Below are 15,321 nucleotides of genomic sequence, written 5' to 3' on the forward strand. Positions count from 1 at the left end.
CACGCCCTCGCGAAGCGCGCGAAGCCAATGGGAGAAGCAGTGCCAGCTCGGCTTGTCTTCTATATATACATACACAACAGAGTCCGCTCGACGTGTCAAGTTCTCCTTGCCCAATAGGAGAGCTGCTCCTCTTGACAAGCGGCCCTACAATCCAACGGAACAGGGAGACTTGAGCAATAGGGCGGGACCAAACACCAAGGCAGTTAGGCACGTGGGCGGGCACTCTCTCGGACCGGCCAGTGAAAAAGAGGAACAATTTCACGGACAGCTGTGTCGACCAATGGAACGCGCCGAGCGTCCGTGGGGCTCCGGACAGAAAACCCCCGGGCGCAGGAGAGAAGGAAGGAGCGGGGTGGGGCGCATGCGCCGCTGCCGTCGGTGCGAGGAGGCCGTGGCCGGGCAGCGAGGAAGCGGCGGGTCCTTGGGGCTCCGTGCGGGCCCTGCCCGCTCCTAACGGAGCTTTCCCTCGGGCGGAGGCGCGGGGCGACCAGCCGGGCGCTGCGGAGCCCGGAGCTGTGTTTTATGGCCTAGGAGGAGGCGGAGGCGGCTTCCTTCCCCGAGCCGTTGGCATCCCGGAGCCTGCCCTGCCCGCAGCGATGGAGGAGGGCAGCTGAGGGACCCCGGCCCATCCCTTGCCCCGGGGCGGGCCCGCACTGTCAGCTTGGCCCTGCGGGGTGCCCTTCCCTGCGGCCTGCGCTGGGTACCGGAGATGGAAGAAAAGGAGCGGTGTGGCAGCATCCAGCTGGCACTTTGAGACTGACGTGATCCGTATCTTTTGCTTATCTCTCTGCTTTTTGTTTGTTTTTTTGTTGTGTGCGTGTGTGTGTGGTGTTTTATGGGGTATGGGAGAAAGGAGGTGGTCGTTAAAGCCAGCCATCAGAGGCGGTTACTGAATAAACTGAAGCACGAGAGGGGGGTTGGCGAGGTGGGAGCAGCCCTTGCCTATAAAATAAAGGGGCCACACGCTGCTGCTGTGACTCTGAGGAAGGGACCTCGGCCTGCTGAGTTTCTCACCTCCTGCCTCACCATCCGCCCTGTGAGAAGATGAGTTGCGTGCCATGGAAAGGTGACAAGGCCAAATCGGAGTCCCCTGAGCCGCCCCAGCTGCCGCCGCTACATATTTACCACGAGAAGCAGCGCAGGGAGCTGTGTGCCCTCCATGCCCTCAACAATGTCTTCCAGGACAGCAACGCCTTCACCAGGGAAACCCTGCAGGAGATTTTTCAGAGGTATGGCACTCTGCACTGACTGAAGCATTTGCCTCCTTTGGTGCTTAGGGGGATTTGCAGGTCTCATTTTTGGGGACAAATAGAATTATTCAGAATATACTGCTGCTTTGAGTTAGCATGGCTCTTTTTTGCCCTGTTCCTTTCCTCTTTTATTTTTTCTTTTTTCCACTGAGAAAATCCCCTCTTATTCTTGTTTCTCAGACCGTTCAACATGTCTGAGAGCTTTATTGCCCGTTCTGCTATGTAGTTGCACTGCATCCGCCTTAATGCATCTTCTGTTTTCTGCCCCTGACTCCTGTCAGTGTGTTACCTTCATGCAGTAAAAGATCTGGGCAGTGAAGGTGGCTGGGGTGACAAAGGGTTCATCGTGAGAGTTGATAGTGATAGGACAAGAGGGAATGGTTTTAAACTGAGAAAGGGGAGGTTTAGGTTAGATTTTAAGAAGAAGTTTTTCACCCAGAGGGTGGTGACCACTGGAACAGGCTGCCCAAGGAGGCTGTGGATGCCCCATCCCTGGAGGTATTCAAGGCCAGGCTGGATGTGGCTCTGGGCAGCCTGGTCTGCTGGTTGGAGACCCTGCACATAGCAGGGGGTTGAAACTAGATGATCATTGTGGTCCTTTTTGTCCCAGGCCATTCTATGATTCCATAAAAACTTCTCAATTTAGTACCATAGAACTTTGATGCTGGACATTAAAGCTTTGTCAACTTACTCAAGCAGTTAAATGAAATTCCTCAAATTTTGTAGCCTTTTTTATTTCCTTGCAGGGAGACCCTGCTTACCAAACAGGATTTAATCTCAGTAGCTAGAGCCATGTTTTCTGCAGTGTTGGCTGAGCTCTTCCTGGCAGCTTCATGTAGTTACTAAAGGCATTCTTGAGTCTTACACGGGAAATTGTAATTGATGAATGTGCCTTGCAAAATAACTCTGTTGTATGGCTGTTTATTTCATGTTGTTTAACACTTTGTGGAGTTGTCCTGAGGGTGCCTTTAAAAATTCCAATGACTTTAATTGATGAAGCTAAGGAATGGGGTAGTAAATGGAGTCTCCCTGTAGCATTTACTCTCTATCTAATCTTCACTGAGGTTATGGTTGAGTCCTTATTTCCAGTAGCTGACAGCACGTTGTGTTAGTGAGGCATAGGGAACAGCTCTCCATGGCAGCAGTTAGGCTGGAGGTGCTGCTGGACAAAGTTCCCTGCCACTGTTGCTACCACCCTAAAAATCTGAAGTTTTATTGAGTTGGGGCTCGGCTTGTCATGCATGTGCCTTCCTTTCTTTAGTGAACAAAATGTGGTGATAAGCAGCTACAAATATCAGATGGAAGTGCTATTTACAATGGTACTGTAAATAAAATGCCTATTCATGAAGAGGAGCTGATCAACAGCACTTTGTCCAGCATAAAGGCTCTGTGGTTTTGTTCCAGAGTAGCAATTGTCAGAGCTGTAATCACTGATGGATTTTTACTGGCCTGAAGTAAACAGAGGCAGTTCCTGTGGTGGAAGTGGTGTGATGATCTAATTAGTTGGTTTTCTCTGGGTGTGGTGAGAGAGAATTAATGTGCAGCATGGAACTTCTCAGAAAGCATGGAGGCGCTCATCTGGTGAGACCTCTTGCCCCAAGAGGAGGAATTTCTTAAATTCCAAACTGGTGTTGTCTCCTGTTCGTCTTCAGATGGAGGTATGCAGGCTGCTCCAACCCCACAGCAGTAGTTGAAGCAGCGTTTGGACAACGATCTCAAAAATGTGGTTTGAATTTGAGGTGGTTCCGTGGAGCCAGGAGTTGGACTCTGTGATCCTTGTGGGTTCCTTCCAATTCACAATGTTCTAAATGGATGAGCTACAAGGAATGCATAGCAATTGCCTCCTCCTTTGCCTCTCTGTGGAGTTGCTACTTGTTTGTAGCTCTTTGGCTTGACTTTAAGTGGCGTGGCCTTAGCCATGCTTTATACATCATTTTTCCACATGTTTTTCCCATGTCTAGTCATACACTGGGTTCTACTGAATATGACAAAAAGACTGATGAGTATTTTAATAAGCTACAGAAACATCGCTAGGCATCCTTTTTTTTTTTTTTTTTTTTAAGCTTAGTGTTGACATGGTAATGAAATCACAAATGAGCTTTCCCTAGCTCTGACCACATCCCTTGAAAAATAATTGAAGTGTGTTTCTTAATCCTTCATTTCCCTTTTGCTGCATCCCATTGCTCCAGGCCAGTGTAGCGTGATCGTTATCATCATCTCCAGTATGTGCCAAAGCATGTCCTGAGCTCCCCTCTGGTTCTGTAGTCGTCCTTCTCTTCTTTCCTCTAACAGGAGAACCATCTTTTTGCTGTTTCTCTGCCTTTTGTTTCAGGAAGTAAGATCGCTTGTTCCTGTTGTTGCGTGGAGATGCCAACAAAACCACTTCACTCGAGTCTGTTTCTTGATATCTGGTTAGAAAAGAGCTTTGTGTTGGAGTTGATGAAGGTCTGTGACTTTGGGAAACTCAGAAGGATTGTTGCCTGTAGTTCTGTTCAGCTTCATCAGTCTTGCCCGGATTAATCTCTAGATAAATAATGTTATTGTTCCTTGCTTAGTCCACAATCCTTCAGCTGATGGTTGTGTACCATATTGAAGTGTATGTGAGCAGAAATGAGACAAGGTGGCTTTTGATGAAGGCTTTCTGGTGGGTAACAGTTCTGAGTGTCACCTCTGTTTTTTATCATTTCTGGACCTCTGTAAGTTACAGGAGAGAACAAAGATAAGTGCATTCTTTCAGCCTGCAAATAAGCTAGTCTTTGGAAAACTGTGCCACAAGAGGGTGCTTGTGTAAACCAAAGGGCTCTTATCTGGGAGGCTTTCCTAGCTTGCCAGCACTCATGAGAGATACTAGGTTGAAGCAGTGTTCTTGAGGAATTAATTGTAGCCCAGTGCTCTTGCTTTATGGTGATGCTGGAAGGGCTGTGACGAGCTACAGAAGCATCTCTGCTCTGTAAGACGTGCCAGAGACTTGGAGACTGGGAACTGATTTTCTGCAAACGTCCCTGCCTTGCTGAGAACTGCTCAGTGGCAGATATTAGATTTTTGTGTTACCACACTGTTTGAGGCTGTTCTGCTGCAGTTTGCTGCCCTGAAGGAGAACAGAACTGATGTGGAATGTTATCTGCCTGTACCTTATCTAGCCTCGCTTGGTCTGAAATGTAACACTCACCTGGTCAGGGGGGTTACAGGGGTCAGAGCTGGCACGAAGGAAAGGCAGAGGAAACATGGATATCAGGTGCCATGAAACATCTGAACCTTGTGCCAGCACAGCTAGTGGAGTCCTCGCCAATCAAAAGAGCAACCCATCACAATGGAATGGAGCTAAGGCTTGGCTTTCTCCTGTTTGCCATTGCATGACCTTGCTCTTCTGGGCTCTCAGTTTCCTTCCGTGCCCATCCTCCCAGCTGCTGAAGCCCATTTGTCCTCCTCACATTAACTCACTATCTTGTTGTTTTCTCTGCTTGCAGTGTTTATCCTGAGAGGGGTGAGGGTTGCATATCTCCATCTCTTATGTCTTGTATCCATTTTCCGTATTTGTAGACAGTAAAGACTCTCTCACCTCTTTTGCATATTACATGATGGACTCTGATTGTGGATTTTTGGATTCTACAGTCATGCAAGTGATGTCTAGGCAGGTTTTGTTTTTATTAAGCTTAAAAGGTTATTTTTTTTTTAACAGCAGTGACAGTGCTTTAGAAACTTTCAAGCCCAAATATTTCCACAGCTTTATGTATGAACGTTCTTTTCACTTACCACTGGGGGAAAACAACCTTTAACTGCAGGCAGCCCGCCCTGGGTCTCATCTGCTCTTAAAGACTGCTGTTGACTTCAACACCTGAAGCTGTGGTAGCTGTTGTTCCAAATGGCAAACTAGCATTTACTCCAATTCTGAACTAGGGGAAAATAATAAAAGTGGCATCCTGAAATACCAGTTCAATGCACGTGGAATGTTGGCAATTTTTCACTGCAAAGCTAGAATCCTTGGAGGTTTTGCTCATCGAAGTAATTGTTAATGCATTATTTAGCCCTCTCGGTCTCTTGGCTTAAGGGAGAAGGGGCAGATTGAAACAGTTCACTTCTAAGAAAGCAAATCTCCTGAAAACAGACTTCAAGTTACACAGCAGTTTTGGAATATGGGTTTGCCAAGCATCTGCTAGAGCACTTCTTGTTCTGCTTCCAGGCTGTCTCCCAACACCATGGTGACGCCACACAAGAAGAGCATGCTGGGGAATGGGAACTACGACGTGAACGTGATCATGGCAGCGCTTCAGACCAAAGGATATGAGGCAGTTTGGTGGGACAAGCGCAGGTATTCAGAAATTGTGTAATTCCAGAGATGGCTGCCAACTGTAAAGCTAAAAACGAAAACCAAGAACCAGATGGCATTCAAATACCAGAACGTAATCTTGTTGCTGTTTGTTTTCTGTACCCCTGTAGGGATGTTAATGTCATTGCCCTGTCTAACGTGATGGGCTTCATCATGAATCTGCCCTCCAGCCTTTGCTGGGGTCCCTTGAAGCTCCCCCTCAAGCGGCAGCACTGGATCTGCGTCCGGGAGGTGGGAGGCACTTACTATAACCTCGACTCCAAACTCAAGATGCCTGAGTGGATTGGAGGTGAAAGTGAGCTCAGGTAAGTCTTCTCCACCCCCTTGTTATGTGTTTGTGGGTTTGTATTCAGGTATTTCCTACTGGAAGGGGTGAATTCGTTCTTAGACACTTAGTGGAAGCATTTATGGCTGAATTGCAGTACCAAATATTTGATGGTAATAAGATTTGCTTACACCTATGTGGTGGTTCTGTGCTGATGGGAAGTTCAGGTCCACCGCTCCTCTCCTTCACTACTCCTCCTCAAAAGAACAGTGGGGAAAAAATAGGACAAGGACAGCGCGATTGCTCAAAGTTACCAATGTGGGCAAAGCAGATTCAGTATATGGGGATTAATAAAATTTATTGTCTTCTATTAACAGAGTAGAGCAGTGAGAGCTAAAAGTGATCTAAAAACACCTTCCCCCTCCACCCCCAAAGAGGCTCAAGGGAGTTGTGGCTGCAGTCAGTCCGTAACACTTCATCTCTGCTGATCTGTAGTCACTCTGCCCTTGTGTGAGCGTGGGGTCCCTCCCCCAGCACGCCATCTTCTCGACCTGATCCCACGTGGGCTTCCCATAGGCTGCAGGTCTCCAAGCACTGATCAAACATGGCACCATACCAGAAGGCCCACCCTTCAGGAACTGCTCTGCACGATGCCTGTGGGAGGCAGCCCCTCTCAGCTCTCCTGCCCCACAGACTGCAGGTCTGGTCCAGGACTTCTCCTGTGGGAGCTCTCCATGGGCTGTGCCTCCTTCAGGCCACGTCCACTGCTGCACTGTGGGCTCCTCCATGGCTGCATGTGGAGATCTGCTCTCCATGGTGGGGATGGTGGAGGGGCAGGAGACAGCCTGCTCCTTCATGGGCCTCTCCTGGGCTGTGGGAGCACCTCCTTCTGAACTGAACTTGGTGCCTGAAGGGCTGTCTTATCTCTCCGTTTTTACTTCTCTCTCCCAGCTGCTGTTGTGTAGCATTTTTTTTCCTTTCTTAAATCTGTTCTCCCAGAGCACAACCAGCATTGTTCATGGCTCAGCTCTGGTCAGCAGTGGGACCTTCTGGGGCAGCTGAAGCTGGCTCTGATCTGATGTGGGGCAGCTGTTGGGTGGCCCTTCCCACTACAGAAAAGCTTCTCTGCATAAGCCCAATGTCATTTATATCTTATTTGTGCGAAGCTAGGAAAATACTTTAGCCAACAGAGGTTTCTGAGAGCTCAGGAGAGCCTAATTTCATCTGTTACAGAGCTGGCTCTATCACTAGCAATCACTGTCACTCTGTCACTAGTAAAGGCCAAGTCTGACACCAGTGAGTGATGGCTGCAACTAAATGTGCTGTGCTTCACTGTCTCCTCGAATGTGGGACCTTTGCCTCTTCAGTACTGTGTGTTCCCAACAAAATCTCCTCAGATTAGGAGTGCAGCCCTATTCTTGACTGTTTGCCTATTTCAGTGTACGTTGCACATCTGGTTTGATTCCCCTCTGCTCTTCACTCTTAATACAGATGGTTGGTGTGATTTGTTTTGACTGTAAAACCTAACCTGTCCTTAGTTGCCATTCTGCTGCCATTCTATCCTGTTCTAAAGTGTACAGATGGCGTTGCTGTCTCAACTAGACTTGTTCTAACTTAAGGGAGCAATATTTCCAGCGCCTGTCATGTCATTCCAGTCTTGACAAATTGGTTATAAGCCTTTTGTGAGCTCCCAGGGTAGAACAACACAGTACTGGATCTACTGTACTGAATTAATTGGAGTTTTTTTGTTGTTGTTGTTCCAGTCTTGGGTGTGCTGTTCTTTAGCAATAAATAAGGGCTTCCCACATGCTGAATTTGAGAAGTTGGGCAGAAAGATATGGGAGAAAGCATTGATTTGCTTTTAATGGTTATTGAATTGCATCCATGTTTGGTATGAGGAAAAAGCATATGGACAAGAAAGGGGCTGCAGAGCCGTGTCAGGCGACTGAGTGGTTCTGTGCTGCTGTGACCCGTGATGATGACATCCTAATGGCAGTGTTTTGCTTTTTTTTTTTTCCTGCTTGTTTTTCCCACAAACACGTGCTGGATTTGTTGAAGTTACTTTCACTTAAAGTGTGGTTCTTGGTCTTGGACACCCAAAGAAACTTTGTTTTTAATCGCTGTTTTTGCCACCTTGGAAAGCTGGGGTGTGACATCTGTGTAGATCTCTCAACTGAAGCGATCGTGTCTATCTGATTCTGCAATAGCTTGCTGGGTAGAGATGTATTGAATCTAGAGCTTTTGTTCAGTTTTCTGTCAGAAAATAACGAAGTGAGATGATGTTCCTCTCATTTCTTGTCATATTTGCATAGCTAGCTGTGTGTAGTTGTAGAAGATTGTAGAAGTTCTGCATTCAGTTGTGCTTATTCCTGTTTCTCCTTACTGTAGGAAATTTTTGAAACACCAGCTAAGAGGAAAGAACTGTGAACTCCTGCTGGTGGTGCCAGAGGAGGTGGAAGCACATCAGAGCTGGAGAGCTGACGTGTGACCTGGACCAACTGTCCTCTCACTACAGCTCTGCCCCTTTCTGGAACTCATGATGTCCTGAAACCTGGATAATGGGTTGCCCCAACTCTTCTCTTCCGGAACTTCCTTTGTTAGGCTCTTTCCTTTCTTCCTTGGTGCAATAGGGCGGTGGCGTAGGACACTGGGGGTAGTGGGTGGGGGGTACTGAGGGCAGAGTGGAGGAAACTGGAAGCCATTCAACTGATAGAAAAGGTGGATGAGCTGCGTGCTCTTCAGCTAACTAGAAGGTGTTGCTCTCTCTAAAGCTGTGCTTCAGGGCCAGGTTTTTTGGAAGCCTCCAACCTCTCTTTCTCTGTGTTGCCCAAGGCTGTGTATTGTGGCACAGTGTTCCTTTAGAGCTCACTGGGGAGGAGCAGGGGCCAAGCATGTCGCTCCTTCACAAGCCTCTCCCTCCAAAACAAGTTGTCTTGAAGGCGATTGTGACTTGTAAGGGTCTCTCAGGACACACTCAAAACACTAGGAATGGTAGGGTGTTCAGCACGACCCTCTGCTTGGTAGGGATGGTTTGTGCCCAGAGTTAGAGGGGAGGGGTGAGTTTAAAAAATAAAAGAAGTCACCTTTAAGAAAATTCTTTGAGTAACTAGAGGATTCTTCCCCAGTATCTCCAAGGATTTACATGGCCAAGTGGTTGTTTGGCAACATGTGGCTTGCTAAGGCAGTGCAAAAACAGCAGGCACAAGCTACTGGGGGAGTATCAGGTTTCTGAACTAGAGGCTGAAGTCTGCCTGGGTTTTGTGCTATGTTGGGTTTTAACATATATATATATTTTTTTTTAAACATCTGAAGCTATTTTGGTTTTCTGCATGAACACCCAGTAGTTTAGGGGCTGCTTGGAAAGAAAAATTAAAATCTGAAGGGGTTTTAAGAGGAAATAATTATCTTCCAGAAGTCTAGCTCACGATCACAAATGCCACGCAGAGTGTCCCAGAAGGAGCTTTCCTACGAGTGAGCTGGTCACAAAAGGAGGAAAAAAAATGTATATAACAATAACTTGAGGAGGGAAGTCTTATGATAGTCAGCTTCTGCCTCTTGATAGTTATTAGCAGCCAATATGGGAGATGCAGAGGGTCCACCAGAATCATCAGGCGTTAGAGCGTGGGGCCTAGTGGTTGAATCAGCTTCTCTTTTAGTGTTGGCTGACAAACATTCCATTAATGAGTGAATTGCTTTTTCCTCCTCTTCTTTCCATGGAGGGGAAAAAAGTGATGAAGCATGGAGACTCTAAGAGGGATCTTTGTTGTTTCTCTGTCACTTAGGCCAGCTGTAGCTCAGTTGCTGCTTCCAAGCAGGAGGAAGCACTGAGCTGAGGACAGGGCTCCTTGCGTTCAGCTCTTCCTGGCTGAGCTGCCATTTGCTTCTCTCTTTACGCACGTGGGGGCTCAGCCAAATGGTAACTGCTGGGAAGGGATGGAGCTCCTCAAACGATTCTGCTCTGCCAGTAGGGAAGTCTCGTTCTGGTGGCTCTGGGGCTTTCAGAAGGAGGGCTGTGGGCTGTAACTACCTTTTCTCAGTTGCCTGTCTCTTGAGAGCTCAGCAAAGCGTGAGCAGATGTTTGAAGCCAAGCGAGAGACTGCTAACTCACACCTTGTTACCAAGACTGGAGGCAGTGTGACGACAGGACGAGCGTGGTGTTCACTGAGCCCCGGCCATCCCACAAGCACCGTTTTGCAGTCTTCTGAGCACAGCCTCCAGAAGTCAAGGGCAAATGGCTCTTTATGTTTTAAATACCCAGAGTTTCTAGAACAAGTCCTGTTTCGTAACACATTCCAATGACCAATACCAGCTGGTGGAGTTTTTAAACACTTTACAAGCAGGATGCAAAGCCTGCAGGCATTCTGCTCATGACTTGAAGCCATTTCTTCGAGAGGAAGGGGGAGAAAAAAAAATATCTCTACAGCAACATTTTTCTATGCTGCGTGAAACCGCACTTTGGAGAAACCGTTTGCATGGAAACTGCAAGCCAATAGATCAGTGCACAATATGCAAAGATGTTTTAAAATATTTTGGGGCTACTTTCCTCTCCTTGTATGTCAGCACCTCTCCTGTGGGGGGAAAATAGTGTGATCCAGCTGCTCAGGTAAAGGGAAACTGAATGATCACACCCCTGGGGCAAGCAAGGCTGCTGGACAGAGGGTGGGCAGACCAGTCCAGTCCCACTGCTTGGGAGTGGGAAAAGCCCAAGTTTGTTTTCTTGCTTGTTTGGTTTTTGTTAGAGCCTTGTCTTGGGTTTGTTTACAGAGATGTATTTTGTTTAACCAAAAATGGAAAAGGAAAAAAAAAAACCATTTCCATATAAATGTCTTATCACTTCTGTATGTTCAACTGAATTGTTCTGTAACAAAGTATGTAAAGGAAAAATAAACTTTTTTTTTTTTCTTTGGTTATAAAACTGAATGATATTAAGAACCTTCAGCCTTGGTTCCTGGTGCTTGAGGTAGAATGGTGGACAGAAATTCTAGCACCTCTATGAGAACTCCCTTAAATTACCCCAAATGTTTGGAGTCCCCTCCCTGGGAGATCTGTGCATGAACTGGAAGGGCAGAGCCACTTAAACTTCAGTGGCACCAATGCTCCAGGAAAGAAGCATCCTCTTCAAGGAACATCTATTAAAACCACACTGCTCAGGTTGGATTTATTTAATATTCAATACAAAAAAATATGCAACCGATTTCTGAAATTCTGCTTTATGATGCAGAGGATCAGCACTGATGTGATTCTCATTAACCCCCTCTGCCACTCCCTTGGTACTCACACACGCACACACACAATGTTGCAGTGAAAGTATTTGCACACACATCTTCCCAGAGAATTTTTTTCTACAGGGTACAGATACCCTCAACTCTCCTTCTTCCTTTGCTTCATCTGCTGGGAGAGTTGCTTCTTGTTCTGTCACTGATGCTCTCAGGCTTTGAGTTAGCCAGGAAAAGATTTGTGTTTGACTGTTGCTGTCTGAAGCCCAACTTGTGCCCCAAGGTGTTTTTTTCTGGGAAGCGAGGAGTCCAGAACAGGAACTCCATGATTCCAAGTCTCTGTAACCGATTACAGTGTACTGATTGAGCAAAAGAAAAGACTCGTGACTTCTACAGGGGAAGAATGCAGACAGGAGCCATCATCAGGTCCAGACAGGGGGCTTCCCCCCTCCCCCACAGTATGAACAGGTCAATGTCCCAAAATATAACCAAAAATAAAAACAGAACCAAAAAAATAAATGCCCTGACCCAACAAATCAACAGTTCAATATATCATCATCTCAAGGTCTTCCCACATGATACAAATCCAACGTGGCTGCAGCAAATTAGATTTTTCCGGGAAGTGGAGGCAGGGCCCCTGGCATGCCCCCAGACAGCCCTGTGTTGGGTCCTAAGAGAATCTGTAAAAGAGAGAGATCAGAAGCTTTGAGGATGCACCTCACTATCCGCCAGTAGGACTGGGAGAGCACAGCGAGGAAGTGTCCACCCCTGGGAGTAGACATTTAGCCCTTTCCCTCTCTGCAACAACCACCAGGTGCAGAGCTTCACCTTGCCAAACCCAGACCCGTGCGGTTGGATGCAGCTGTGCAGGCCAAGCTGCCTCGTGCTACTCCCCCAGGATGCAATCAGAGCACGCTGTGGGATGAGTGAGCCCACAGCACCAAACACATCGCCTTTGCTTTTTGCTTCCAGAGCCGCAGCACCAGCTGATCACTGCGGGACTGAGCAGGCAGCCAGAGCTGCATCCAAACTGCAATGAGGGCGGGCAGTGCAGCTCCAGCCTCACCTGTCGCTGCTGCAGCTGCTGCTGTTGCTCCATCTGCAGCTTTTCGGTTTCAAACACGACAGGAAGAACTAAAATCATGAAGGAGGTGGTCCCGATCCACAGAGCTGCTCTAGAGAATCTGCATGGAACAAAACGCATTAGGAAGACGAATCTCGGCAGCACAGTGGAGCTGCACTTGGATCCCTCCTTCGTTCCTTCTCCCCTTCCTCCAGCCCTTAGTCCGTCTGGAACCACCCGGCCTCCTCCCGGCCGCCGGAAAGCGGATCCCTCCGCAGCCCGCGGGCCTTGCCGCCCCTCACCTGTACATCTTCTGCGCTATCGCCAGCGACAGGTCGAAGGTGGCTCCGGCCGCCGAGCGCACGCTCTCGGGGAACATCTCGGTCAGCCCCCACAGCCGCTCCGCCAGCGTCTCGTCCAGCTGCGGGCGACAGCGCGGCGTCAGGCCTGCGGGCGCCCGACGGGGTCATCCCGCTCGCACGGCCCTCCCGGCCCTCCCGGCCCTCCCCGCCGCTGCGCTACCTCGTCGTCGTCGTCGTCATCCTCCAGCTCGTCCTCCAACTCTTCGGCCTTGCCCGCGCCGCCCTTGGGCAGCAGCTCCTCGGGGGACAGGGACGCAGCGGCAGCCATCACCACCACCACCAGGGACGGAGCGGGCAGCGAGCCGGCGGAAGTGGAACTGCGGACTGAGCGGCCCCGGAAGAAAGGCGGCGCTCACAGCGCCCCCTGACGGCCGGGAGGTGTCACTCCCCAAAATACCACACTGCCTCAGATTGGGGTTCCAACGAACGTTTTAATGTGAGTTTTCATGTAAACGATGCCGAACGCTCGAGAACAAGCAAGGTCAGCGCTCCGCTCGCCAAAGGCCTTGCACAAAGCCAGGCTGTGAATCCAGGCATCTGCCGTGGCACAGATCTCTGCTTATACGGGGAGGGCGGTGCTGCCAGGTTGCTGTGGAGCATGTGTACCTGCGGCTAACAGCCATGAGTGCTAAAAAGTGGTGAAGTGCTCCGAGAACAAACATGAGCGTTGGTGAACAGTGCACAATGTGACGTACTGGGATGCAGAGGCACCCTGACACTGTACCGATGCAATACTGCAAGTATCTTGTCCCGTGGAGCTATCTATATGTGGTACCAATACAGCCCGGACACCCGAGCCAATCTGTGCCTGCAGGAACAGGGAAAGTCTCCCATGACCTCCTCTCCCTTCTCCCTCAGCCACTGCTTCTGTCATTTCCTCCTCCGGATGTGACTCTTCAACTCCTCCAGCTCCTTCTCCATCAGGTGGGACTCGGCCGTGGTCTCAGAGAGCTGCAAGGCACAGTGAGCAACAGTAATGTGCTCCTTTAAGCACCACCCTACCAGAAGCTTTTCCGATTACACTGTTTTGTGACACAATCTTTCCAGAGGTGTCATTAAAATTTACAGCCACATCTAGCTCCAACGTGAGAAAGCCTTTGCATTTCGGTGAGAGGGAAGCTGAGGCTTCACACTTCACACTTCACCAAGACAGCCCAGAGAACCTGGAGGGCTATACTTCCTGCTAAGTGCAGTGCCACAGTCACAGAAGCTACTTTCCACATTTAAAACATGGAAAGAACATAAAGAAGGAAAACGCTGAAGGAACACCTATTTCTTCAGGCTGACATAAAGGCCAAATCATAGGCTTACATACAGAATAGATATGAGTGCTTGTCAGGCCACAAGGAAGATCCTTGAGCTTTAATCTGCTGTGACCTGACACAGCACAGCACACCTGTCCAACTCAGCATTGCTAAGTGCTAAGCCAAGCTCTGCCCCTCGTCTTGCAGAGGGAGCAGATGAAGTCAGACCTTTCTCCCACGTTCACTCCGGCACCAAATTTTTTCTTGCACAGTATGGTAAAGCAGGAATGGAGTGCACTCTGCAGTGAGAACCACTTCCTTTGGTGCCCCCAGCACCTTTCACATCAGCATTTCCATCACTGAGGGCAGGCAGAAGTTCAGTACTCACCATGTCCAGCAGAATATCCACCTTCAGACGAAGGAGATTGTTTTCCTCCTCCAACTGCTGGTTGCGTTTGCGCAAGCGCTGCATTTCCCTGCGATCTCCCGTGAAGCTTCCTATTTCTGGAGGAAATAAAGAGACCACACGGAGGGCCGTCAGCCAACCGTGACCACTGGAGGCCCCCCGCGCTGCACGGCACTACCTGCCACCCACTGGCCGTTCTCAAACTTGAGGCTCTGCCCCGTGAGGTTCATAGAGGGAGTGCCGTACTCCAGGCCCAGCTCGATCTCGCGGGTGGATCTGTCCAGCTGCAGAGAGAAGCAATTGTTGAGGTTGGAAAGGACCTCTTAAGATCATCTAGTCAGCCATCAACCCATCACCATTAAACCGTGTCCCTCAGTGCCACATCCACAAGGTTGTGGAACACCTCCAGGGACGGTGACTGCACCACCTCTCTGGGCAGCCTGTGCCACTGCAGCACCGCTCTTTCTGGGAAGAAATCTTTCCTAACATCCAACCTGAAACTCCCCTGCCACAACTTGAGGCCATCACCTCCCATCCTATCACTCGTTCCCTAGTTACTCACCACCACGCCCGCAGTTTCTCCCACCCAAACACACTGGAGGTGCCACCCAAGGGCTGGGAGGAACCAGCAGCCCCAACACTCACCAAGTGCAGGTTGGACAGCGAGGCGGCCTTCCGCGGCGGGGTCTTTTTAGGGCTGAAGGTGCTCCCGAAGAGAGGCATCGCTCCCTACCGCCACGTTCCTATCGCCGGGCCGCGTCCCAAGAACACAGTAGGGGCAGAGGCGCGGGCCGTTCGCCCTGCAACGAGTCCCGCCCGAAGGGCCCGCGCTGGGGGCAGGCAGCGGGCACCGCTTGCGAGAGAAGAGCAGACGAGGAGCTCCCCGCTCCCCTCCCGCCGCGGCGCCCGGCTCAGCCCCGCCGTGCGGGGGCGGCGGCAGCCCTCTCCATCGGGATTCGCCTTCGTTCCGTGGGGGCAGCACCGCTTCGCCGAGCGGCGCCTGCGCCCCGCCGGCCCCCGCCGCTCCGCGCTGCGGGTCCGCCGCGTGGCCCGACGGCGGTTTGCGGCCGGCGCGTCGCCATGGAGACATCTGGGCCCCGCTGCTCCGCCCAGCTGCTGCGCTGGGCATGGGGCCTGGCGGCGGGGTTCCGGGCCTCGCGGGGGGAGTGGGTAGGGTTAGTGCGCTGC

The 15,321-nt window shown here is 50.0% G+C and overlaps 3 protein-coding genes across 3 annotated transcripts; 1 reads left to right on the plus strand and 2 right to left on the minus strand.

Annotated features, from left to right (window-relative positions):
- Positions 1-319: 319 nt before the first annotated feature.
- JOSD1 (Josephin domain containing 1) lies at positions 320-10,709 on the plus strand. The gene is made up of 4 exons (XM_048962715.1): positions 320-1,229; positions 5,431-5,559; positions 5,688-5,882; positions 8,231-10,709. Exons 1-4 carry the CDS (start codon positions 1,045-1,047, stop codon positions 8,328-8,330), a joined length of 609 nt encoding a protein of 202 aa, XP_048818672.1. The 5' UTR covers positions 320-1,044; the 3' UTR covers positions 8,331-10,709.
- A 261-nt stretch (positions 10,710-10,970) lies between these two features.
- TOMM22 (translocase of outer mitochondrial membrane 22) lies at positions 10,971-12,808 on the minus strand. Its single transcript, XM_048962727.1, has 4 exons — positions 12,644-12,808; positions 12,424-12,542; positions 12,125-12,242; positions 10,971-11,738 (listed from the first exon to the last, which is right to left on the minus strand). Exons 1-4 carry the CDS (start codon positions 12,749-12,751, stop codon positions 11,664-11,666), a joined length of 420 nt encoding a protein of 139 aa, XP_048818684.1. The 5' UTR covers positions 12,752-12,808; the 3' UTR covers positions 10,971-11,663.
- Positions 12,809-12,894: 86 nt separating this feature from the next.
- On the minus strand, positions 12,895-15,178 carry CBY1 (chibby family member 1, beta catenin antagonist). The gene is made up of 4 exons (XM_048962736.1): positions 14,779-15,178; positions 14,312-14,417; positions 14,116-14,231; positions 12,895-13,434 (listed from the first exon to the last, which is right to left on the minus strand). The coding sequence occupies exons 1-4, from the start codon at positions 14,854-14,856 to the stop codon at positions 13,354-13,356; spliced, it is 381 nt and encodes a 126-aa protein (XP_048818693.1). The 5' UTR covers positions 14,857-15,178; the 3' UTR covers positions 12,895-13,353.
- Positions 15,179-15,321: the final 143 nt, after the last annotated feature.

The sequence above is a fragment of the Lagopus muta genome, chromosome 1 (genome assembly GCF_023343835.1).
Source record: "Lagopus muta isolate bLagMut1 chromosome 1, bLagMut1 primary, whole genome shotgun sequence".
In the NCBI taxonomy this organism is placed as follows: domain Eukaryota; kingdom Metazoa; phylum Chordata; class Aves; order Galliformes; family Phasianidae; genus Lagopus; species Lagopus muta.

What these genes read in the sequence shown, in the direction of transcription:
- TOMM22 (XM_048962727.1), bottom strand. Translation starts at nt 12,751, where the DNA reads ATGGCTGCCGCTGCGTCCCTGTCCCCCGAGGAGCTGCTGCCCAAGGGC. An exon ending in ATGACGACGACGACGACGAG is followed by an intron (nt 12,543 to 12,643) that starts GTAGCGCAGCGG and finishes TGTCGCCCGCAG; the next exon opens with CTGGACGAGACGCTGGCGGA. An exon ending in ATAGCGCAGAAGATGTACAG is followed by an intron (nt 12,243 to 12,423) that starts GTGAGGGGCGGC and finishes TGTTCCATGCAG; the next exon opens with ATTCTCTAGAGCAGCTCTGT.
- JOSD1 (XM_048962715.1), top strand. Translation starts at nt 1,045, where the DNA reads ATGAGTTGCGTGCCATGGAAAGGTGACAAGGCCAAATCGGAGTCCCCT. An exon ending in CTGCAGGAGATTTTTCAGAG is followed by an intron (nt 1,230 to 5,430) that starts GTATGGCACTCT and finishes TTCTGCTTCCAG; the next exon opens with GCTGTCTCCCAACACCATGG. An exon ending in GGAGGTGAAAGTGAGCTCAG is followed by an intron (nt 5,883 to 8,230) that starts GTAAGTCTTCTC and finishes TCCTTACTGTAG; the next exon opens with GAAATTTTTGAAACACCAGC.
- CBY1 (XM_048962736.1), bottom strand. Translation starts at nt 14,856, where the DNA reads ATGCCTCTCTTCGGGAGCACCTTCAGCCCTAAAAAGACCCCGCCGCGG. An exon ending in CGCTGTCCAACCTGCACTTG is followed by an intron (nt 14,418 to 14,778) that starts GTGAGTGTTGGG and finishes TTCTCTCTGCAG; the next exon opens with CTGGACAGATCCACCCGCGA. An exon ending in TGGATATTCTGCTGGACATG is followed by an intron (nt 13,435 to 14,115) that starts GTGAGTACTGAA and finishes TGTGCCTTGCAG; the next exon opens with CTCTCTGAGACCACGGCCGA.